The sequence below is a fragment of the Halichoeres trimaculatus genome, unplaced genomic scaffold (genome assembly GCF_033239565.1).
Source record: "Halichoeres trimaculatus isolate MK-OKI-2021-1 unplaced genomic scaffold, fHalTri1.1 fHalTri1_scaffold_1, whole genome shotgun sequence".
NCBI lineage: Eukaryota > Metazoa > Chordata > Actinopteri > Labriformes > Labridae > Halichoeres > Halichoeres trimaculatus.
In genome coordinates this window covers 23,579,615-23,601,674 of record NW_027437179.1, presented here as the reverse complement: position 1 = coordinate 23,601,674, position 22,060 = coordinate 23,579,615, and the positions used below count along the sequence as shown (strand labels likewise).

Here is a 22,060-nt window from a genome sequence, read left to right as displayed (position 1 = left end):
GCAGTAATACACTAAACTGAAAACCATGCTTTTTGTTACCTGAATAATAGTAATAAAAAAAATCAACATCAAATGAGTAACAGATTTATTTATATACAAAACTGTTTACAGCAAGATTTCTGAATTAACAATGTGATGGTGTTCAGGTGTTCAGCACCACCTGCACCAAAGTATCAAGTCGACAGAATGAAAAAAAAAAAAACCCTTGAAAAGCACCTCGAGTCAAAAAGGGAAGCAGGTAAGGAGTTTGAAAAATTGTAAGGCACAAGACACAGCAACAGCAGTTTCTCTTCAACCATAAGATATCACCAACTCTACCTATTCAGCAAAGCACTTAATGAAGAAGTTACAATTACCCAATTACCCACTACAGGTACACCAGGGTGATGAAGAAAAATCCATGTTGTGCCACGTGGTTTTAAAGGCTAAAGGAGCCCAGAAGAAAAAAATAGGATCTCAGGCATCTGACAGGTATCAATGCAGATCGATTAAATGGACAGCATGTCTGCTTGGCTTACATTTGTAAAACTTGTGTGATCCATAAAATCTAAATCAAAAGCTTCAAAATTTCAAAGCTAACTTAGTCACCTTCAGCCACTTAGGTAGTCTTTTGCTGTTTTAAAATGCAATTCAAAAATTGCAACCCAACAATATCCATATGTATAATGCGTTTCTAACATATATTCAACTAAGGGTATTGAAGGGAGAGCCAACCTGCACCACTCCGTATATAACCAATAGTGATAAATCAATTTCTACAATTCTATCTTTACTGTAAAAAAGGCCATAGCTGGTAAATACAAAGATCTATTTATTTCTATACTAAATCTCTGAGGGTTGTCGACAAAGTCTTCATTACAGTCAATAAGGAGAAATTAAACTGTTACAACAAAGATCTTATCTGATTCACTGAAGAGCGTAAAATGTGAGTTTATATGATACAAAAAAATATGTGTCCATTTGTAAGACACAGTTCCAGAGTTCATAGATGAAAGGTACCTGATGACAATTGATAAAAAGTTGCAGTGAAACCACAGCGAGAGATCACATGTAAAATCTCATTCCAGGGCTTAATGAAATCCATCATGTGTGAGAAATACAGACAGTTTTATAACACATTCAAAGAAATGTGTACTGTGACTGTCCATCACTGTCATAACAATCTGTTAATAATACCAGTCCTTGAAGAAGTTGACAAGCCCTCAGTGCATCAGCTCAACTGATCGGACTGACCAGACATTAAGCAATGATGTCACAAACATCAGAACAAACTTTCAGGGTCCTGAAAATTCTGATGTAATTCAGAGGGATCTCTTAATACCATTTGGTGTTCACGTAATTAATTAAAAAAAAAAAATCAAGAAATATGTGTCTATACCAATTAAAATTTTGCTGATGGTGCTTCTCTGCCTTCAACAGAGATAAATCTAGCTCTTAGAAACTTCTCCCTGTGGTTACAAGTAATGGAATAGTGGATGTGCTGGACTGTCCAGGCAGTTGCCTTGCTATATAAATCAATCTGGTATTATAAGTGAAGCAGAAAAATATCCACTGCCGTGTCTTGGAATCTGTGAGGTCGCAATCTGTTGGCTGGTGAAGTTGTGCCTCCTGTCTTCAGCAACTGAGTTTACTGATGTCCCGGGTATGTGCTCACATCACTAAACACTTCTTCTCCTCTGGGGGTGCATTTCCATCTGCTTTTTCCATCTCCAAAATGATGCGCTTGAACACCTCCACAGCAGTCTGCATTGTGAAAGTATTACAATCAGAATGCCAAAAAAAAAAAAAACTCAATGAACTGTATAATGGGTTGGTAATCAAAGGATATCACTCAAACCTCATTCTCCTTGGCTGAAGACTCCATGAATGCAGCACCCATGGTATCAGCAAGTTTCTTTCCCTCCTCAGGTTTGATGACCCTGTGAATAGATGTACAAACTCAATTCCCCAAAAAGTTAGGATGCTGTGAAAAGTTCCCACTGGGGCAACAAAACACTGAATAATGTGTGTAATGCTGAAAGTATCACTAGGATGAACATCTCCCAACTTACTGCGTTCATATGTAACATGTGTTACAGTTTACATACAATGTAACAAGTAACACAGTTATAACAAGAGCATTTTTTTAGATAATGAACCTGACGAGTTTGAATAGAAAGAGGTTAACTAATCTGTTGTACTACTCTGAGACCATAAGATCAAAAAGTTTGACAATTTTGGAATAAAATTTCACTGAGTAAAATTGCAAAGAAAACCGAGTGAGGCCCCCTGCAGCACTCCATAAAAAGACTACAGTGGAAATCAGACAATATAGTTGAAAAATTGTGATTCAACAGCAGAATATGTAATCTGGCCCAGCAGTATGGTCTTTTCACTGTTTTTGAAGTTTTAGTCATCAACAAGATCTATGAGTCATGTTAAGGCTTTCATGATCTTATCAACAATACTTACAACACTTTATAAGACTTTATAACATTATATTTTGTATTTCACTTTTTTAGTTTGTCATGCTTTCACATGAGGAAATAACATAATATCAGCACATACAACTCAGTCAAAATGTGACAACTATAAAAAATTGTTTGCAACATAGGGCATGCAAGCAATACCTCAGACAAAAAGTGTGGCAAAATTAATGACAATGTTTGTATCTAACAGGCTCAGTTGATGCAAAAAAAAGCTTTGATTACCTTTCCATGTGGAGATCTTTTTTGTTCCCTACAAGAACAGTTGGGACCCTGAAGACAAACAAACATGCAAATCATAAAAAACACCTTGAAAAATGCCATCAGAAAGTGAAACGACAGAAATGTGGCTTTTGGAAAATTTGAATCAGACATACTGAATCTTCCCAACCATGTCCAGCATCTTGTCATGTAGAGCCTGAACAACTTCAAAACTGAAAAAGAGACACCAAAGTATACATTAGAAAGAAAACTGATGATGTACTTTGCTCACACTGGTATGTGACTTCCAGTGCAGCTTCTAACAGCAATTATTCAAAATAGTGAAGCATGCAGGCCTCTAGTTGGGTTGAACAAATGTTAATAGTGACCCTTTCTCTCAACATGATACTTGTACCTATTGGAAGATGTACATTTACTAAAACATATTGCTTTAAGACTTATTATTTATGAAAACTTAAAATATAACCATCAATTTACCTTTTTGCAGAGGTCACTGAATAGACAAGGACGTAACCATGAATATCCATTGTGTGGGATTGTGGGAAAATTGAATACTCATCCTACAAACGAATCATGTCATTAGAATGTTACCAAACATTTTGCATTATTAACTATAATCAAAAAATACAGGAAAATGTGTTAATTCAAAATAATTACATGAAAACAAACAAAAAATACTAACTTTGAAGGTCCCTGAAACGGGCAACTGAGATGGTAAAAGATGGAAATCTTACCTGACCAGCTGTATCGACCAGCTGCAGATTAAAGTCTTGACCATTCACATTTACCATTTTGTTGAAAGCTGGGAGAGGGATAGCTGAGTTTTACTGAACTGTCTTTGCATCAAGTTGAGGCTTCTGTAATTTTGTTTGATGTAATATCTTTTAAAAATACAGTTTAAGTACATACTGTTTTCGATGGTGGGGTCATAGGAGTCAACAAACTGCCCTTCAACAAACTGTATTGTGAGAGATGACTTTCCTGTGCAAGACAGGAAAAAACAAAATCACTGTGTTAACAACATTTCTACGCAAGAGCATTCCTCAACATAAATAGTCTTATCCAGTGCAGAAATATTCAACTGGATGCAATGAATGCACGATGGCAGTACAACCGAGACTTTGAAAACGTTTTCTGACATCATGTCCTTATCACGGCAGCTTTTTATCTCAGTGGTATCACTGACTATTCTATGTCGCATAAAGCAGTGAAAATTCAGCGACAAATTGTCACTTTATTACAACGATGACAATAACAATGCAACAACAACCCTTTATGCTAAAATAACCGACATTTTACGTCTGCAGTGTTTCACACAGTGGGCTAAAAGTTTCTACACAGAACATCTGGCACTCGACCAGGACGTCACCGGCTGGGCTAACTTTATTTTCCAAAGAACATTTAGCAAATAACAGCAGATGACTCGAGCTATTCGACAAAATAACGTTGTTAGCGATGTACTTTGATGATTCACTGCCTTGTGTGACACAAGGAAACGTTAACAAAGGTAAACCATCGGTATAAGTGTCAGTTGTATACACATGAGGAAAACAAAGCCAGGACGTTAGCATGTTAGCCAGCCAGCTAGCTGCCTAACATTAGCTGTACACGAGCTCGTGCGCTTTACTCACCTACAGACCTGTAACCCATTACGGCAATCTTTCGATGTTTTGGTTGAGGCATTGTTGGGATAACTGTGCACAATAGGCTGTGATAGAGTAGAACGCCACCTAGTTTTACTACCTAAATTAACTTTTAACGCCACATTCGTCTCACGTCACGTGACAACAACAAACTTTTCGGAGCTGCCGCTCGAGCTCTCTGGTGGGCCCCGAGTTGAGAGTTCGGAGTGTAAGTACAGTAAGTACAACTAGTACTTAATTCAAAAAAAGTGCCTGTCTGTATCCACTACAGTAAGCGATCACTAGCGGTAGTGAAAGATCTATGTTATTGCCGTTTTAGCGACACCCGAAGCGAAAATAAAATGCTTGTTCAACACGACTACGAATTGCAAGTCAAACTAACGGAAATTGTCATTGTGTAAGCACACCGTCGTAAAACCAGGTAGTACGTCAGAAGTTGCACGGGCACGCATCCATTCTTGCCAATTTGTACAGTAGAGGTCACTCTTTGTGCATCCCATAGTGTGCTCATGAAAGCAACCCCTTTCAGACTTTTCCAGTTCCCATATTGTGCTGGCATATTGTGAAAATGTTTGTGACATAGAATATCTTCAGTCTTGAGAGTTAAAACAGCCACATGGAGAACAGGCAACAGGGCTTTTTTGGGAACCTATTTCAGTTCCTATTTGGTTGATCAGCCAAATTATCACAGTACCTGCCGTGCAGGTACATATTTGATGTATGGAATATATGGTCAGTAGTGGTCAAATTTCTTTTGACATGAACTTTCAGGCAGCCTCCTAATTATTGATTAAATTTATTTGAGACTGATAAAAATTCCAGATAATATGCTTTGATCAAATGTTTCCAGTCTGAAATGAAACATTTGGTTAAAGTTCTTGCATCGCTGACTTTTTTAACACAAAATTGAAGTTATCAATAAGAAAGATTTGAAGCAATACAGGGGGTGTAGAATTTTTGTCTTTATTATATAACTCTTGGTAAAAAATAAAATGGAATAAATAAAATAAAATACAATGCTATAAGTTAAATAACAGTATTACAGTTTTCTTTTATTGAGGGTACTAATCCATTTTGACACTCAGCAGATAAAAAGGCACAAATTTAACAACCTGCAAAGATTCTCCAGACATTTTTTCGACAGCATGTCAGCTCAATGAGGCAACCTGTATTTTCTTTTTTATATATAAAAAAAGGAATATTAAAATACGATGGCATGGAGGAAAGGGCTGGGTGATGTCATGTTGGGTTCATATGATTTTTGGAAATATAACCTGGTAATAATAAAGATAATAATAATAATAACAATAATAATAACAATAATAATGATGATAATGATAATAATAATAATAACAATAATAACAACAACAATAATAATAATAATAATAATAATAATAATAATAATAATAATAATAATAATAATAATTATTATTATTATTATTATTATTATTATTATTATTATTATAAATGAAGTAAGAATCCAAATGGTGGGTGTACACGATAAATGTACAGTAATTTATGAGATGATGATTTAGTTAAACCTGGGCCATAATAATCAAATCCATCAAAGTTCAGCCCAAAGCAGTGCACGGGTCTAGTCTTGTCGAGTTCGTGAATTTTTTAACCTGTTCACGTTGAATGAATCGGTATAATTTGTTGATTGGCTGAGAAGTTTTCAAACCCCGATTCATGGTATTTTTAAGGCTGCTTGCTGCTGCTGGCCTGGCAGATAGGGAACCGTATTTGGAATCTAACCGGAAATTGTCTGTCGCTGAAGGTAAACGCTGCCGGGAGATGCTGGCGTCATAAATAGGCAGATGAAAATTCAGAATAAAATCAAAATTACGGCCCCGACAGGTACGGACAATGGACTTGTTTAACATATAATCGGATAAGTTATGCCATTCTCGTTTGTTTCCGCTGTGTCATGCTGTTAAAGTCGGCTTCAAGCTTTCAGGGACAGCAAGCTACCAAGCTAACCACTAGTTGGTTAGCTGTAGCATCTGGGAGGCGGTGGGTGCCATAGCAACCATTTAGGAAACATTACTGTGCTGTTAGCTAGCTAACACACTACGTGCTAATATCGGTTTGTTATGCTAACGCTAAACGTCGTAGATACTCGAATTTGATTTAGCGTTTTTCAGCCAAGCAATGCCGCATCATCATTGCCTGCCTTGCATCTTCGCTCATAATACTTGGCTGTCATTCCGCGACATGCCTTAAAGTAAGCTGTTGACGATGGCAGGGTTTAAACGGTGTCGTGCTGAGTTTGGCTAACTTGGCTAACGGTAGTTCGCATCACATGCAGTAAGCTAACGTTAGCCACCAAGGCCGACCCGTAAACTTGTGTTGTCCTAACGTCAAAGTCACATAAACCTCAAAGTAAACGCACTCTACTCGATTTGCAAACTGAATTTAATTGCTACTTTTTGAGTCATGCCTATTGTGAAGTTTGTTGTTCAGTTACTTTATTACAGTTGGTCTATCTGTAACCGAGTGATCAGCTGATCCATTGAGGCTAGCGGACGCGTTGATTTGGCTGCGAAATTAGTTTACCAGCATTAAAAACCAATTAGAAAGAAATTTTCGCACTAAACTGAAACAATTTGTTGACAAATGGATGAACTTTGAACTACACTGACATAATGTGACTTGACTAGTCTGTTGTCACTTGTGCTTTGTGGTGGTGTATTATTTTATTATAATTTAATAGTGTTCTTGCAAGTCAGAGTTGCTGATATTAAAGCTACAAGGATTTTTTTTAACTCAGCTTTACATTCATCTGTTAATTTTTGGTATTGAATTGAACCACCGCCAGAAAATACTGAGACAGATGACTACACATCACCCAAGCCCCTGACACAAGTATTGCTTCATATTTTATCCTAAACTAGTATGGATGCTGAAGACTGCAATGGTCAGTCTTATATATCAGGTAGGCTTTATATCTTTTTCCCCAAAGAATTCTTCTCTAAAATATTTCAGTTGGATTAAAGAAATTGTAGATGTTGCCTTTCTTTTTCCCTGGTTACAGCAGGTGGAGACTCTTCAATGGAAAGGGAGTTTTCTGGGGCCCTTGGTGGTCCAACAGTGAGCACCCCAAACAGCAAAGAGGCCTCCCCAAGTCGCTCCCTTAGTGGTCAGTGAAAAAAAAATGATTGGGAATTTCAAAATAGCTATATAATATAATTTAATGACTTTTAACACCTTATGTCATTTCTTGTCATTTCTTGTCATTGATTTACCCATTCTTTGATATCTAATCATGGGTCATATTGTATCAGTTGATCATTTAATTGTGCTCTATGAAATGTTTAACATTTCTGAAGCAATTGTTCAAATTATTCTAAGCCCCTTTTGATTCACTTATGCTGCGACTAAGCCTGTTGCTATCTATTGAACTGTAAATATTCAAGTATTTGTGGTATTATCTTATTTACAGCTTTTTTTTTTTGTCTCTGTAGCCAACTCCATCAAAGTGGAGCTGTACAGTGATGAAGACCTAGGTCGCAATACTGAAGATGAGAGAGGGGAACGGATTGAGGAAGGGGGACCAGAGCTTGGTCCTGACCCAGCTGGAGGCTACAGGGAGCCCACCAATCCTGAGAATATACCAACAGGGGCCACAAGGACACCAAATGGGAAGCTCATGTGTGACATCTGTGGGATGATCTGTATTGGGCCTAATGTCCTCATGGTACACAAACGCAGCCATACAGGTGACTTGTACATTTTGGTCTTATCAACTCATCTCTGTAGGCAAACATGCATTTGTTGAAAATTGGTACTAATATATTACAGCATCTCTATTTCCAGGTGAGCGACCATTTCAGTGTAACCAATGTGGCGCTTCCTTCACTCAAAAGGGTAACCTGCTCCGCCACATCAAGCTGCACTCAGGAGAGAAGCCCTTTAAATGTCCCTTCTGCAGCTATGCCTGTCGACGAAGAGATGCACTAACTGGCCACCTTCGCACTCATGCTGGTAGAAAAGATGCAAGAGTATAGATGTATATATATACATATATTTATATTTTGTTTAAAGGTGTACAAAAATAAGAATAATGTTATCTTCTCACTTTGTCCCCAGTGTCCTCTCCCACTGTGGGAAAACCGTATAAGTGCAGTTATTGTGGCCGTAGTTACAAGCAGCAGAGCACCCTGGAGGAGCACCGTGAGCGCTGCCACAGCTACTTGCAGAGTGTGGAGTCACAACAGCCATCTAGTGCAAACAATCAAGGTACAGTTTATAGTCTTCATTAAGATGGTTTATCAGATGTAGAACACATTTTCCTTGATAGAGCCATAAATAACAGCATAGCAAATTAATTTTACAAGGTTAGAAAGACAACCCTTAGTGTAGTTCTCTTCTGTCAAATTTTAGTTTAGATACTTGCAAAAGAAAAAGCCTCCACCTTTAAAGGTTAGGACAAATACTGTCTAGATGATGACAGAACATCCCAAATTGACATTAGAATTTCTTTGTATTCTATGCAGGAGAGGAGATGAGAGAGCTAGAGTATATACCTGACTCTCTACTACAACCCTCCTCAGACAAGATGGCATTTATCGATCGGCTCGCCAACAGTATCACCAAACGCAAGAGATCCACACCACAAAAGTTTGTAGGTGAGCATATGATCTCAGTGTGGACTGCTTGAAAAACTGAATTGGAAAACACTTGCAATAGCGCTTATCTTTTTAAGCCAACAATGTTACATTTGCTTTGTTTTGACCGATGTCAAGCACAGTTTTGTGTAAGCAGTGCTGTACAGAAGTGGATACAGGCTCGGATGATATTAGCAATATAAAAAGTTTGTCTTCTATGAGGGAAACTAGGAACTGGCTGGGAACTACAGTGGCTCAGGAGGGATTTTTGTATCTGCTTCTGTTGCACATGATTGTGTGTTCACACATGGCCCAATCGTGTGCATCTCTAGTGCTAATTTATAATGGGATTTCACTTTCTTTCTTCATGTGCAAATTATCACAGAACCTAGTGCACCTTAATCCCTTAAAAAACATTAAATTACTTTCACAAACCATCATGCAGACTGTTGGAATCACAGGGAGTTGGAGAGCACACTCGTATGACCAGAAAGCAGCAGAGAGTAGCAGATCATAATTGACCAAATGACGTGACAAAAACTTTGTTGAATGATGGACCCTGGTGTTCATCTAAGGTGCTGTGGCTTATCAAGAAGAATTAATGACATGAACAGTTGACTCAAGTCTGATTTTCCTTGAGTGAAAATACAATATCTGCTGCATTAACAACGTCTCTCTGCGCTGCACAATCTTAGACTCTACTTGGATCCTAAGTTGTTTGGGAAATTGAGACTAATTGGGTCATTCACAGCACATGGAGACTAAGTTGATGCATTATAAATTTAACCTTTAAATTTTGAAAATTATAGACAACAGCCTGTCATATTGTATTGCTCTGCATTGTTCTGTGCACAGGCACCTGGGGTACTCAGAAAGAGAACAGTATGATCTTGCTAAATTTGGGACTAACATTTGTTATGTATTATAAAATCATGTTGTCAGTTTATATGGATACACCACAAATCAGAAGTTTTTAATAGACTTGCCGATTTTCCTTAATTTTGGGAATTCTAGGGAATCAGTGATCAATGATCCTTACATATGAAACTGATCTTATATACCTCCAGGAAGGTCTGACAGCCAGCCATTGTTGCTTTTTGCTCTGAGACCTAAAACTTGGGATGCTTTATTGGTTGTTTAAGTTAAATCATAAAGATTTTATTGTTTCACAGGTATTGTTCAATGATTTTCAATAAAATAAGACCAGAACATTGAAGATGTATCCTGTCAGTTATAAAACAATAAAAAATAAAAATCCATATTGGCCTAAATCGGTATTGCCGGATAGGCTTTTTAGAGATTGGTGATTGGCCAGAAAATTGTGATGACTGCACCCCTAGTTTTTAAGGAAACTGATTCTCAACCCCTAGATTTTTCTTAGTTGTATGCAGCCCTAACTTGGTTGTACCCCAAATTTACCTAGGAAAGGTTTTCCATTATTTTTTTTTTGTATTGATAAAAATGCAGTTTCAAGGTTTTCCAAAGATCTCAGTTCTAGATTACAAGAATATCATTTTTCCTTATGCAGGACAGAAGCACATACATCTCAACCTGGCAGATGCACCTTATGAGCTTGGTGGTGGTTTGGATAAAGACAGAAAGATGCACACAGGGGACTTTGAAGCTCCGCACTTTACCGGCCAGGGAGGAGAATACATTGGTGTAGCAGGTAATGGGGGAGACACGTTGAGGCCCCTACACCTTCCTAACACTAACCCTTCATGTTTGTCAGAACTTAAGCCGATCCACAGCTCCATTCACCCCTCTGTGGCTCTAGGCCCAAGGCTGGATTGCACGGGTACTGGAGCAGGGATGGGAGCTGCTGGTGTAGGAGGGAGGGAAGCGGCAGAGGGTCATGAAGACCTGCCAGTGGCGCGGAGTCATGCACCTTCTCCTAGCAATGGCTGCCAGGACTCTACTGACACAGAGAGCATGCTTGATGAGCCATGCAACAGCACCGCACCTACTCCAAACATGCACAGCAACAATGGCCACCATGTCCTCTACTCCAACAACCATCACTCGGCGCATCCTCCCATTGCACACCACAGGAGTCGGGACAGGCACAGTCCCAGCCACGCCAAAGACAGGGAGGTGGACAGAGAGGAAGGAGGCCAAACAACTCTTCCAACTCCTGCCCTTGCTCCAACTCCAAGCTCGCCTACAGCACCTTCCTCCACCTCTAGAGAGGCTTTTCGGGTTGTAGATGGGGAGGGTCGGGCTGTGCGATCTTTCCGCTGTGAGCACTGCCGTGTGCTTTTCCTGGACCACGTCATGTTTACCATCCACATGGGCTGCCACGGGTTTCGCCAGCCTTTTGAGTGTAACATCTGTGGCCACCGCAGCCAGGACCGCTATGAATTTTCTTCACATATTGTCCGTGGGGAGCACATCCTTGATTGAGGACAAAGGGTGGACGTTGTACTTCAAATTAACATGTTTTTACACTGAGACAAGGACCTGGCTGAGTTTGATCTGCACTGATGACAAGAAAACAATGAGAGGAGATTTTAAAAAGTTCTATGGTCAGCATTGATGGCAAGCTTATATGGAGAATACTTAAATTATAGTAGGGGTCCTAGTTATTTTTACTGCACTTTGAACAATGAACCACAACAATGAAATGCACTTTAATGTAATCGAATCTAAATATAATCAAAAGTAGATGAAGAGCCAAAGCACCATTTCATCTGCACTTGTGCCTTGCTCTGAAATTCAGGACTTACACCTGATGCACAAATACCAGTTAAATAATCTGACTTTTGTCCAGAACCTGAAAACTTTCACTTTTAATGCACTTTAACAGAGATCAAATAAAACATGGTCATATGAAGTTCACCTACATTTGGATCTGCAGAAAATTGAATGCCTTACTCTTTAAAGAACTTATCTACTTATTTATAAAAAGTTCCTGTAGTTAAAGTTGCAGGAAAAACGTATTTCAAAGCTGGAGTTTATACCGTACTCTAAGCAGAAAAACTGAAAGCTTTACATCGTGTGAGATCAAGTGCAGACCAAACTCAGACACCAGGTCTAAGTCGATTGGATGTGTTTGAGGGGACGTCCATGAAATAAACTGCACTTTTGTTAATGGGGTTGGGGTGGACAAATCTGAGTGTGCGTTTGTGTATGAGTGTATGTGAGCGAGGGGAAACATGTGACACCCTGTGTTTTTGGAAGTAAATTTGAACAAGGATGGTGGAAAATGAAGGCCTTTGTGTGAACTCGATGTAAGGCAGTTTATGAAATGTTTGTTTTTTTCTTTTCTGTGACTGCTTTGGTTGCACTGATACCTGCCACAATATTTTAATTATATTAAACTATTTCATGGAATACATTAATGACCTGCACATTTCTCTTTAAAACTGAGAAAAACTTTCTCCAAGAAAGGGGTACGAGTTTCACTGCCACAGTTTTAGAGATTGCTGAAGGGGGTTGGGATCTTTACAAGTCTTAAACATTTACCCTTTTACACTGACATCTAACTAAAAACTAAAATTTATTTGTTAATTATATATCTAAAAACTTTTTTTAATCATTGTATTGTGCCTTTCTTCACCTTGATCATATCTTGTTGACCAGGCTGAAGGACAAAAACCAATTCTAATAGTCACAAGTCACAGTATTGCTCTAGCCATTTAAATTAATGGATATGGCATGAAGCTCTGCACAACTATTGTCTTCTGTTAAACTTAAAACCCAACTGATTTTATCTGCAAAGAACAGCTCTGCTAGATTGTCAAAGAAATACAGTGCATGGTGCTTGGCACAGATTGCTATAACTGCTGAATAAGAGGAGTTACAACTATCTATTATCCTTATTCAAAAATTTTTGAACTTATGAGTTACTGGTCTCACCTTCACTGACTTGACAGAAGGTAAATTGGGTTTTGTCATGTTTGATCTTTAATAAATGAGTATGTCTTTGTTTTATGGTGCAGCATTTCAACATAATTACAATGGCACTGTTACTTTTTATTCTGTCTATTTAAATGTTAAGAGTTATTTCTTGCGCTCATGTTTAGCTTCAAATCATGATACGTTGCAGACCCTTATTGAGTCTGCCATACGGAACTCGTCCCAGATTAAAGGGATCATCTGGATTTAATAAATACAACTTTTGAGATTCTCGCAGTTTAGACATATTGATATTTTAGATCTTGTGAGCTTGAAGTAGGGGCGAAAATAACAGTGACAGACAAGATCATCAGCAGAGTCAGTTGTTATGGCTCTTTTTTAACTGTTAGAGTTTTTCCAGCAAGAAGAACCTTCTAGACTTCTTTAGAAGGCTCATCAGAAACATAAGTATTTGTTGTGACAGGTTCCTTTTTTTCTGAACCCAGTGGAAAACAGTCCAAATAATTGTTCCCCCATGGCCAAGCCAAAGAACCCCTACCTCGTCCTCCATAGCACTTATATATATAGATTTCTTTGTAAGGAATAAATTTCAAAGTTATGGTTCCTTTTTTGTCCTTCTCAACAACCCTTGTAGATATGATTGACTTTTTATGTTTTTTCCCACATGACATTCAAAGACTCCTTCAGATAAACATGGTTACTGTCAACCTTCATTTATTTTTATGAATACATACCACTAGTTCTATTGTGAAGCTACTTTTTTGTTTATTTCTTTTTTTTTATTTCGTTTCTAAAATGTTAAAGAAAGGTCACACTGACAAGATGCACTGTGGTGCATGTGCACTTTTGATGGTCTTGTCTAAAAACAAAAGCATGCTTTGGAGGTGATAATGTATTTCTTCAACTTCATGGTTTCATTTTAAAAACTATAAGTCCTGCCTTAATGGAAGAAACAAGACTGCTGTAGTGTCCCACATCTTTACACGCTACACATTTGAATTAACTATATCATGAGTGATACGACACCAAAATTCACATACCTTGATTTTTAAGAAAAACTGATTGAACGTATCCCACATTGCATTCCATTTCCCCCTGTGTTCAAACAGGCAACAAAGTTGTACCCGCACAATATCCAAGGTGTGTTTCTCCCTCTGCCGGTGAGATTTCTGTGTTGTTGACTTTACAAATGTGCCTTTGGCCTGGCGTCTTCTCTGCATTCTTCAAAAACTGTTAAAACATGGTTGGCTCTTTTTTCATCTTCTTATAAGCATTCTGTAATAACTCTCATTACAGATAGTGTTAAATAGTTAAAACAATGTAAGAAATATTTGTTCCACTTCAGTTGTGTCCAATAAAGCCACCTGTAACTATTGGCCAGAATCGTAAAAAATGTGGCCACAAGGAGCCAAAGAACTTAAAACGTCCACAACCCCAGAGAGAGCTGACCCGTTACATGGTTTTGAATACCCACTTCAACAGATTCCTGAAATGGCTAATCATCTACAGAGGTTTTAAATCCTGCATCAAATTTTCTCTATGACATCAAAGCCTATTCATATTCATAAGTTGAAACTGAGTGTAGAGGTTTTATTCAGATGTGAAATAGACAGTAGTATCTCTAAACCTGATGCATGTTGATATCACCACTGTTTGCTCCTCAGCCTACACCCCTGACACCTTTCTGTTTAAGTCAGAAGTACAACCAAATAAACGATCTACTTCAATTCAGAAAAGTACTCAACTCTAGTTTTGTGCTCCTTTTGGTAAAACTGTTTCATTGTTCCACTGTTGTCTTCTTTATATTTATCTCCTCACTTCTCTAAAATTGTCTGCTATTGCTTTAAAAAAAACTGTACCGCCTATTTCAATGTATAAAATGTAATTATGCTTTTGCTTAATGGATCTTAAACCACTGTAAGTTTTGTACTGTAAGAAACTATCCCAAATAAAATGCTTTAACAGGCTTGTCCTTACTCAAAGTACACAAACACCTGGTGAAAGAATTACAAACACAAACACTGAAGTTTTGTAAAGATTTTTCAGTTTATTTATCAGATTAACAGCATCCTCGAGTTCTGCTTTACATGGGTTTTGGAGGAGCTCTTGGTGCACCAGCCTGCAAAGAAATGGAAGAAAAAGACAATTTGATTGGTAAAAATATAACATAACTGCTTTTTCTTATATGTGTCTGCCCTGTGCCAAAAGGGGATTAAAATCTGTAACCCCATGCATCAGGTTATATACACTTAAACAGACCATAGTCCTGTTACTCAAGCATATCAGATTGTGATTGAAGTAAAGCTTGTTAATGTACTTACTGCAGGCCTGAATCTGGGGGGTGGGGTGCGGTCCTTCCTTGCCTCGCAGGAGCGGTTCCTCACCACTTTACTGTGGATGGCACAGCTGACACAGTAGTGCAGCTTGACATAGAGCTTGGGCAGAACATAGGCTGCAAATTGTGCAGAGAGAGAAAAGTTAAAACAAGGAAAAAGTTTAAAGGGTAATACGCAACACAAGAGTGCAAACCAAAACCAGATACTTACGGTCAAAGACACTAGCCTCTGTGATGTCCCTCACAGCCGCAGCCTCCACTATGTTCCTGATGACAAACTTCTTGATGGCCTTATCCTTGGGGACACAGCGGGCACAGTTGGTGCAGCGGATGGGCTGCACATGTCCACGGCCCTTCTTGGCACGACCGTTGTTCCTCCTTTTCTTGGTCTTTAAAATAAAAAAATAAATAAAAAAGATAGGGTAAAAGAAAATTAGTTGCAAATAAATTTTCCTGCTCAGAAATTTGTGTCAGACCTGTTCTGTATTGAATCCTGAGGTATTTAATGGAGGACTTTTAGACAGTTCCATAATGAGTAATATAGGCAAATTCAATTAAAAAAGCTCAATTACCCTTGATTTAACTTTACTCCAACGTTTATAACAAAGACAATATATAAACCTCTATTTCTGTTGAGGATTCGCGTCATTTGCTCCCATTCAGTCCTCAAAGACAATTACGTGGATGATAAACACATAGACCGACTTCTAGTCCACCGGAATCAAAGCTCTGCTGGTCTATGCACAAGACGAACTGAGAACTGCATGCTAGCTCTAGTGTCCGATACACTTAGAGCTGTAAGTTCTACAAATACGCACCCTTCGTTATACCCTCAAGACCGTCATTGCGACTAAGACAACTAAAAACGTTTCCTGAACCAAACAATAACTGTTGTAAACGTAAAACACATCGATTGACCTCGAAATAATTTTAACAGACGAAGTCTTGTGTTTCTTGACACACCAAGAGTGACGCTATCGGTGCCGTATGCTAGATCATAGTAACACATGCAGCAGTGGCTAACCGGCTAACAGTTAGCCTAAGGCCTTGGTCTATTCTTTCATCATAAAGACCATCAGTTCGGAGTACTTGCCCCTTTCGTGTGTTTAAAGTATGATTATGTTACCTACTGTGCAAAAATTGTCCGTTATTTGTGTCGAAAATCATGCTAATAATTGGTTTTACTACACAAGCGCCGTTGAAACACACTCACCATGATGCACGGAAAGCTGGAAAGAGGACCGGAAGAGGTTTTACCGCGAGAAGTAGTCCCATCCGCTCCGCCCTCAATATATTTACACTAAAACATAGATTCTGTGCATTAAATTTTATGTTGTTGTTTTTTAATATATGCCCTTTACATTTTTATTCAATGACACCAAATAAAATGGCATATATGCCTAAATTGATACACATTATTTATGGTGGGATAAAAGTGCAGCTCATTTTAAACACAGCGTCTACCGAGGTTGCGGTGTTTTCACAAACAGCGTGCAGAATAGATGTGAGCTAAAGAGCCGGGCACCACCGAATGTCAAAACAAGCGTACCTATGGTTTTGTATCAGTTTTCCAGACGAGTTCAGAGGCTAGATAGCTGAAGAATATGAAAATCTGTTGCTGGTTGTCTTTTTTTTTTTTTTTTTTTTTAACTTGAGAAGAGCTACTGAATGGAACTGAATTCATATCAGCTGTGGACTAATTATTCAAGTCAATAAACGCATTTTACGGGCAAAGTTGTTCCTACTTCAGCTGGTGAACTCTGCATACTTCACTGATGTGCAGCAATCATAAACTGCTCCGAAAAGGATGACCAGCATTTTGTTTAATAATTGAATGGCTTCATCTGACGCAAACTATGCATTACAGACAGGCCTTGTAATTTTCTTTTCCCAGATTCTGGGGCCCTATGGTACAGATTCAAGTTAGGCCTAGTTTTGGTGCATTTGGCATCAGATTTATAACACCAGGACTACAACTACGCCACAGGATATTATGTGAATGCCCTTATCATGTTGATTCAATGCCCATGGCGCTTACATGCAAAGAGAAAAACACTGCTTCAGATGTGGGGAAACAGATTAATAATAATAATGAATGTTATATTAATGACTTATAATTTAGCAGTAAGCTGTAATACTTATTTATGCACTTAAGTTTTTTATGACTTTTGGTTCTTCTCTTACAAGAAAATCAGATAATAAAAAAATACCATAGCTTGTCTTATAAAATAACAGAAGTCCAAGTTTGAATACAAATATCCAAGGCAAAAATTAACATAATCGCAAATGAAAATGGAGAACACACCATACAATTAAAAAATTTATTAAATAGTTCTGGTCTTCAACATCATTTTTTCTTGATCTTCTTGTCCTTTGCTTTCTTTTTGCTTGGTTTCTCTGCATTGGCCTTTTTGTAGAGGTAAAGTCCCACCAGGCCAAGCAGAGTGGGCACCAGACCCAAACACACAAGGGGAAACACATCGTTGATCATTTTCTGCCAGGGTGTCTGCTGCATCAGAGAAATGACCTCCACTTCGAACTCAAGAGCAGCATCACCTAGGACAAGTTCAAGATCAGTGTTAGATTCCAAAATGATCATTAATGTTTTCAGATGTAAACATTTCAATTAGAACAGGGAATCTTGAAACAGATACAGGTTACAACCATTCAAATTCAAGTAAAGTGATAATATTTTCAAAAAAAAAAAAGTGTTATTCTTGTACCGTTCATAAATTCAAAACACATTAATTAGCCTCAAAGTTGCCACTCATTTTGTTGTGAACTTGGGCACTGTGGTTTATTGCAGGACAATCCAAAACTTTGCCACTGTAAATAATCACCAGTGTTTAATAATCAACATCTCAAAATAGTCTGAGAAGATGCTTTGGTTAAAAAGTTATTTTCTTTCACAGGTGTTTTGCTATTTCTGGTTTTTATAGCCTTGGTTGGCTAAAGTGGATATTAAGAAGAGAAACTGACTAAAAACTGGTTGAATTTTGTTTTATTTACTCAGTCTTATTTAGCCTTGCTCAAAGGTAGAATCTGGAAATTTTTTCCCAAAAATAAAATTTCAACTTTTACAAGAATAATCCTGCTCAATCATTACTTCGGGGCCTCTGTACATGTCTGTTAGTGTCTGTGTCTTCCTCAACTCCTCTCCTTAGCTTGTATGTTGATGTTTTTGTTGTATTGGGACATATCTGGGCGGAGAGTAGGTGTGGTTACTTCAGCCAATTACAGCATCCTAGTGCTGTAAGTGACTTTACATGTTAAGTTGGGTGGAAGAAGCTATCCCAAGCGGCTATGATACTGGACGTGAAGTGCAGCAAGAAAAACAACTGAACAGAACAAAACAAACAAAGCTTTTTTTTTTTTTTACCAATGAGGGTGAAGCTTAGCTCAACTTTCACTCGCTTTTGGGCACTTAAAGAGCAGCTTGGTACTAAGAGCGACAAGAGTTGGCTTTCTACTAGCCAGGTAAGCTTCAAATATCCGTGCTTACCTTGTGCTAACATGCCAAGGTATACGGCTCCTGAGTCTCTGCCACATAGAAACGCCATGCTGCAGGTTGTTGCTAGGCTAGTGAATATGTTCACTATTTGCTGTCAGTGAGCATGCGCTGCCTCTGGCACTGAGCCTAGGAGGTGGAGCTTCGTATGAATTTGTGTCTACTAACAGGTAACAAATATTCCTGCAGACCCTACTTTTAAGCAAATCTAGAGTGTATCCTATAAGAATAGATCGTAGCTGTTAGGCTGTTCAGCAAAAAACTGATGTGAGAGGTTAGCAACAGTCATCCCAGTATAATTAAACATGTGCAGATATGGGCAATATATGTGGAACTCAGTATAAACTGTATACCTGAATAATTAATAACAGACACCCAGGCAAAGACTTCCTCTACAGTGACTGAGTCATTTTTTTCAAGTTTGACTGGAAATGCAAGGAGCCAAAATTGAGTGGGAGAGAAGTGACAAAACATCCCACCAGAGTGTAGTCCTAATTTAAACAGTTATAAGTCTGATCATATTGATTGTGAGTATCTTCATAGGGTTTAACAGTTTTAAATTTATGCTCTTTCTTTTTAATTGCCTGCTTTTTATACGAAAAGTTTAACAAATTAACTCTTATTCAAAAATATTAAAAACATTTTACGAGCTGAAACCATAAAATGTATGGCATTATTTTTTAAATACAAAACACATTAAATTATATATGTTGCTTTTCGTACGCTCCTCTTTCACTGATTTCTGAGATGCAATCAAAGAAAACACCAGCATGAGCTATTTAGACCACAAAGAGAAAAATCAACCTACTAATTCTGTAGTCTGAGTTAATTAAACCAGTACCTGGAATTGTAGGAGGGTAGCCTTTTTTTCCATAAGCAAGGTGAGATGGAATAGTGGCTTTGATTTTTTGCCTAATCAAGGGGAAGAAAAACAAACATTTTATGGGGGAACATTGAAAATAATTGTTCATTCATGACTGAATTGTTGCTATTAAAAAGTAAATTGATTGCTATGGTATTTCACTTTTACTTACCCCTCACACACACCAACCAAGCTTTGCTCCAGACCTGATAAGAGGACCACACAGTGAAAAAGTCAGTCACTGAAGGCAGACTGGAACATAGCAGGCAGCACCAAACCCTTATCTTTTACATTAACACATCAAAGTGCCACTAACTGAACTACACAAATGGATTTACTGTCAATTTACCGGCAATGACTGTTCTCTTTCCCAGCTCAACAACAAGAGGGTCCATGGATAGCGATGAGTCGATCACTTTCCCATCCATTAGTTTACCCTGAACACAGAAATAATGAGTGGTACGAGGCCCTGACAATAAAAGAATTACAACCAACAATTCACAGCTCAAAGAAAAAATGATTTAGGTCACTGTTTTTTCATTTGGTACAAATCTATTGCAAGTTATCCTGAGATTTTTATTAAACAATAAAGTTGAAGCAAAGCATTGATAAAACTTAGATAAATTGACAGAAAGATGTCTCTCTTTTTTTGCTTAATACACAATTTAAAGGCTTCTTTAAAACTAAACTGCAGTAGACAACACTGCAGTTGCTGCCGCCTGTCATACACTCTCCCAGATCCCTTGTGCCCGAAACATTTCATAGTTTAGCTGTTATTTGATTATGTCAATCTAAGTGACACTTTCTCTTACCCTTACTAGTTGATCATGTTATGTACAACAGGGGTCAGCGGGGTTTTTTTTACAAGTTAAAAATGCACCATCAATTAAACCACCTGAGACAAGACCAATTCACAGTATGTATCTACATGCAGTACACAAATGATCAAGATATGGATAGTTTCCACTCGGAAAAGACATTAGTCACTTCTCATTTTTGTAGATTACCAGGCATTATTACATAAGATAATATAATGTCAAATACTAATAGATGGTATTTGTATAAACAACTTTAAAATTATTAATTTATGATTTATTTTTAATTGCTGTTCTAGTTGGTAACTGAATCACTTTGCCCAGATGATTTGAAAAGACAGTGAAAAGGATTTTGACACCCAAAAGAAATAAAAGAAGCACGTGTGATGTTGTGGTATAAGTTTTTAGGAAACTAAGATTCTAGGCTGTTTAAGTTTCACTCTTTTAAATGAAACAATGTGCACCGCGTTGAAAATCCATCAAATTTGTGAGATCAACAAGTGTGTGGACCTCCACAGCACTGCCATGTCCAAGGCACTTGTCTGGATCAGATAGTAGTGCTCGGTCAGGCGACGGAGCTGTAGTTGCTGACGTGTTGCACCGCCCCATCGTAGTAAAAAACCAGAGGCGATATTGTCTCACTCACTGAACGTGGCCAATTAAAACCACATTGGCGTAGTATTTACAACAATCTGCCCTTGAGTATCCACAGAGCCCAACCTAATCACTATGAGTAATTTATGTTTAACTAGAGTGATTAATGCACAGCGGCAGCCCATGCAGACAGTGCCACATAGACAACAGCTGCATTCGTGGCCAGCTGAATAAAATGAGTTAACATGCACATGTATGTTGCAAGTGGGGCTCGGGGTGAGGTTCCGTGCCCCTTGCTTACCGTGTAGTGGATTTTAAGCGTGTCTCCCATTCCGGAAAGTACAGAACAACTGTCCGGTCTCACCTATAGGGTCAGAAGAGTTCACCGTTAACGTCGCATCATGAATTCGGTCTTATTGTGTTGGAACCGGTTGGAACTGCAGTGTGTCAACATGCAAATGTGTGTAACTCACCAGGGTCTCCACTTGCAGCTCCTCGACTGCATTCTCTTCTCCCCATGCCAGCCCGCAGGTGAGAGCAGCGAGCAGGAGCAGGAATATGCCTGTCTTCATTGTGAACTTCGGGGAGAAAGCTGCCATCCAACAACTTCCGTGTGGGCTTCTCCTACCCACGGCTGCAGCGACGAGAGAAAACAGGGTAAGCAGGAGAAGAGGAGAGAGAGGGAGACGTCGACTGGTGTGTTCAAAATGGCTCAGCCCTCTGTAATGCTGATGTGTTATAATACTATAGCGATAAGGACTAGCTGGTGGTGGACGTTGCCCATACACCTGGGTCTCCCTCCAGAGCCCGCCTCAAACATTTTCACAGCATCCCATCGAGCTGCTGCCTCATGGGGGGAGGAACGGAAGCAGTGTTCTCTGGAGCCGCTGGGGGCAGTGCTGTGCAGGTTCTGCCAACATCTGCTTCTGCTTCTGCCACGAGACGTCATGTCATCTTCCTGATTTGCCAATAGCATAGCAGGGGATACAAATGATAATAGTGAGGGCAGCTGCGAACCATCTGGATATTAAGGAGTTAATGGTTAATACTGGAGGAGGTGCGAAGTGACCTTTGCTCCCAGGCCAGCCAAGAAACAGTTTGATTTGATCAGGACTAAATAGTTCTATTTTTACAGTGGAATGTTCGAAGTA

General features: G+C 38.6%; 4 protein-coding genes across 14 annotated transcripts; 1 reads left to right on the top strand and 3 right to left on the bottom strand.

The window, feature by feature from the left end:
- Positions 1–71: 71 nt before the first annotated feature.
- Positions 72–4,778, bottom strand: rhebl1 (Ras homolog, mTORC1 binding like 1). Its single transcript, XM_074666311.1, has 8 exons — positions 4,319–4,778; positions 3,597–3,668; positions 3,422–3,489; positions 3,165–3,247; positions 2,843–2,899; positions 2,691–2,738; positions 1,838–1,919; positions 72–1,743 (listed from the first exon to the last, which is right to left on the bottom strand). Exons 1-8 carry the CDS (start codon positions 4,368–4,370, stop codon positions 1,651–1,653), a joined length of 555 nt encoding a protein of 184 aa, XP_074522412.1. The 5' UTR covers positions 4,371–4,778; the 3' UTR covers positions 72–1,650.
- LOC141787641 (zinc finger protein Eos-like) lies at positions 4,123–14,750 on the top strand. Of its 11 annotated transcripts, XM_074666288.1 has the most exons (9): positions 6,100–6,187; positions 7,149–7,265; positions 7,365–7,469; positions 7,795–8,049; positions 8,147–8,314; positions 8,420–8,569; positions 8,827–8,958; positions 10,466–10,606; positions 10,715–14,750. In XM_074666288.1, the coding sequence occupies exons 2-9, from the start codon at positions 7,226–7,228 to the stop codon at positions 11,338–11,340; spliced, it is 1,617 nt and encodes a 538-aa protein (XP_074522389.1). In that variant the 5' UTR covers positions 6,100–6,187; positions 7,149–7,225; the 3' UTR covers positions 11,341–14,750. The 11 variants fall into 11 exon arrangements, with proteins under 11 accessions (XP_074522326.1, XP_074522355.1, XP_074522336.1 ...); XM_074666225.1 differs by lacking the exon at positions 6,100–6,187 and adding an exon at positions 4,123–4,194 and having other exon boundaries at positions 10,466–14,750; XM_074666254.1 differs by lacking the exon at positions 6,100–6,187 and adding an exon at positions 4,177–4,194 and having other exon boundaries at positions 7,225–7,265; positions 10,466–14,750.
- Positions 14,751–14,822: 72 nt separating this feature from the next.
- LOC141798672 (small ribosomal subunit protein eS26) lies at positions 14,823–16,431 on the bottom strand. The gene is made up of 4 exons (XM_074680496.1): positions 16,344–16,431; positions 15,342–15,519; positions 15,117–15,247; positions 14,823–14,914 (listed from the first exon to the last, which is right to left on the bottom strand). The coding sequence occupies exons 1-4, from the start codon at positions 16,344–16,346 to the stop codon at positions 14,879–14,881; spliced, it is 348 nt and encodes a 115-aa protein (XP_074536597.1). The 5' UTR covers positions 16,347–16,431; the 3' UTR covers positions 14,823–14,878.
- A 1,006-nt stretch (positions 16,432–17,437) lies between these two features.
- Positions 17,438–21,829, bottom strand: fkbp11 (FKBP prolyl isomerase 11). Its single transcript, XM_074680495.1, has 7 exons — positions 21,696–21,829; positions 21,383–21,543; positions 21,211–21,273; positions 19,850–19,937; positions 19,673–19,706; positions 19,480–19,550; positions 17,438–17,686 (listed from the first exon to the last, which is right to left on the bottom strand). Exons 1-7 carry the CDS (start codon positions 21,727–21,729, stop codon positions 17,478–17,480), a joined length of 660 nt encoding a protein of 219 aa, XP_074536596.1. The 5' UTR covers positions 21,730–21,829; the 3' UTR covers positions 17,438–17,477.
- Positions 21,830–22,060: the final 231 nt, after the last annotated feature.

Excerpts from the sequence above, each read along its gene's own strand:
- rhebl1 (XM_074666311.1), bottom strand. The coding sequence starts at position 4,370 with ATGCCTCAACCAAAACATCGAAAGATTGCCGTAATGGGTTACAGGTCT. Across the intron at positions 1,920-2,690 it reads AAAGATCTCCACATGGAAAG|GGTCATCAAACCTGAGGAGG; the intron begins GTAATCAAAGCT and ends ATCTATTCACAG. Across the intron at positions 1,744-1,837 it reads CTTCAGCCAAGGAGAATGAG|ACTGCTGTGGAGGTGTTCAA; the intron begins GTTTGAGTGATA and ends TTCACAATGCAG.
- LOC141798672 (XM_074680496.1), bottom strand. Across the intron at positions 15,248-15,341 it reads AGAGGCTAGTGTCTTTGACC|CCTATGTTCTGCCCAAGCTC; the intron begins GTAAGTATCTGG and ends CACAATTTGCAG. Across the intron at positions 14,915-15,116 it reads CCCCCAGATTCAGGCCTGCA|GCTGGTGCACCAAGAGCTCC; the intron begins GTAAGTACATTA and ends ATTTCTTTGCAG.
- LOC141787641 (XM_074666225.1), top strand. The coding sequence starts at position 7,226 with ATGGATGCTGAAGACTGCAATGGTCAGTCTTATATATCAG. Across the intron at positions 7,470-7,794 it reads CCCAAGTCGCTCCCTTAGTG|CCAACTCCATCAAAGTGGAG; the intron begins GTCAGTGAAAAA and ends TTGTCTCTGTAG. Across the intron at positions 8,050-8,146 it reads ACACAAACGCAGCCATACAG|GTGAGCGACCATTTCAGTGT; the intron begins GTGACTTGTACA and ends CTCTATTTCCAG.
- fkbp11 (XM_074680495.1), bottom strand. The coding sequence starts at position 21,729 with ATGTTTGAGGCGGGCTCTGGAGGGAGACCCAGGT. Across the intron at positions 19,938-21,210 it reads CGCTTAAAATCCACTACACG|GGTAAACTAATGGATGGGAA; the intron begins GTAAGCAAGGGG and ends TTCTGTGTTCAG. Across the intron at positions 19,707-19,849 it reads AAAGAGAACAGTCATTGCCG|GTCTGGAGCAAAGCTTGGTT; the intron begins GTAAATTGACAG and ends TCCTCTTATCAG.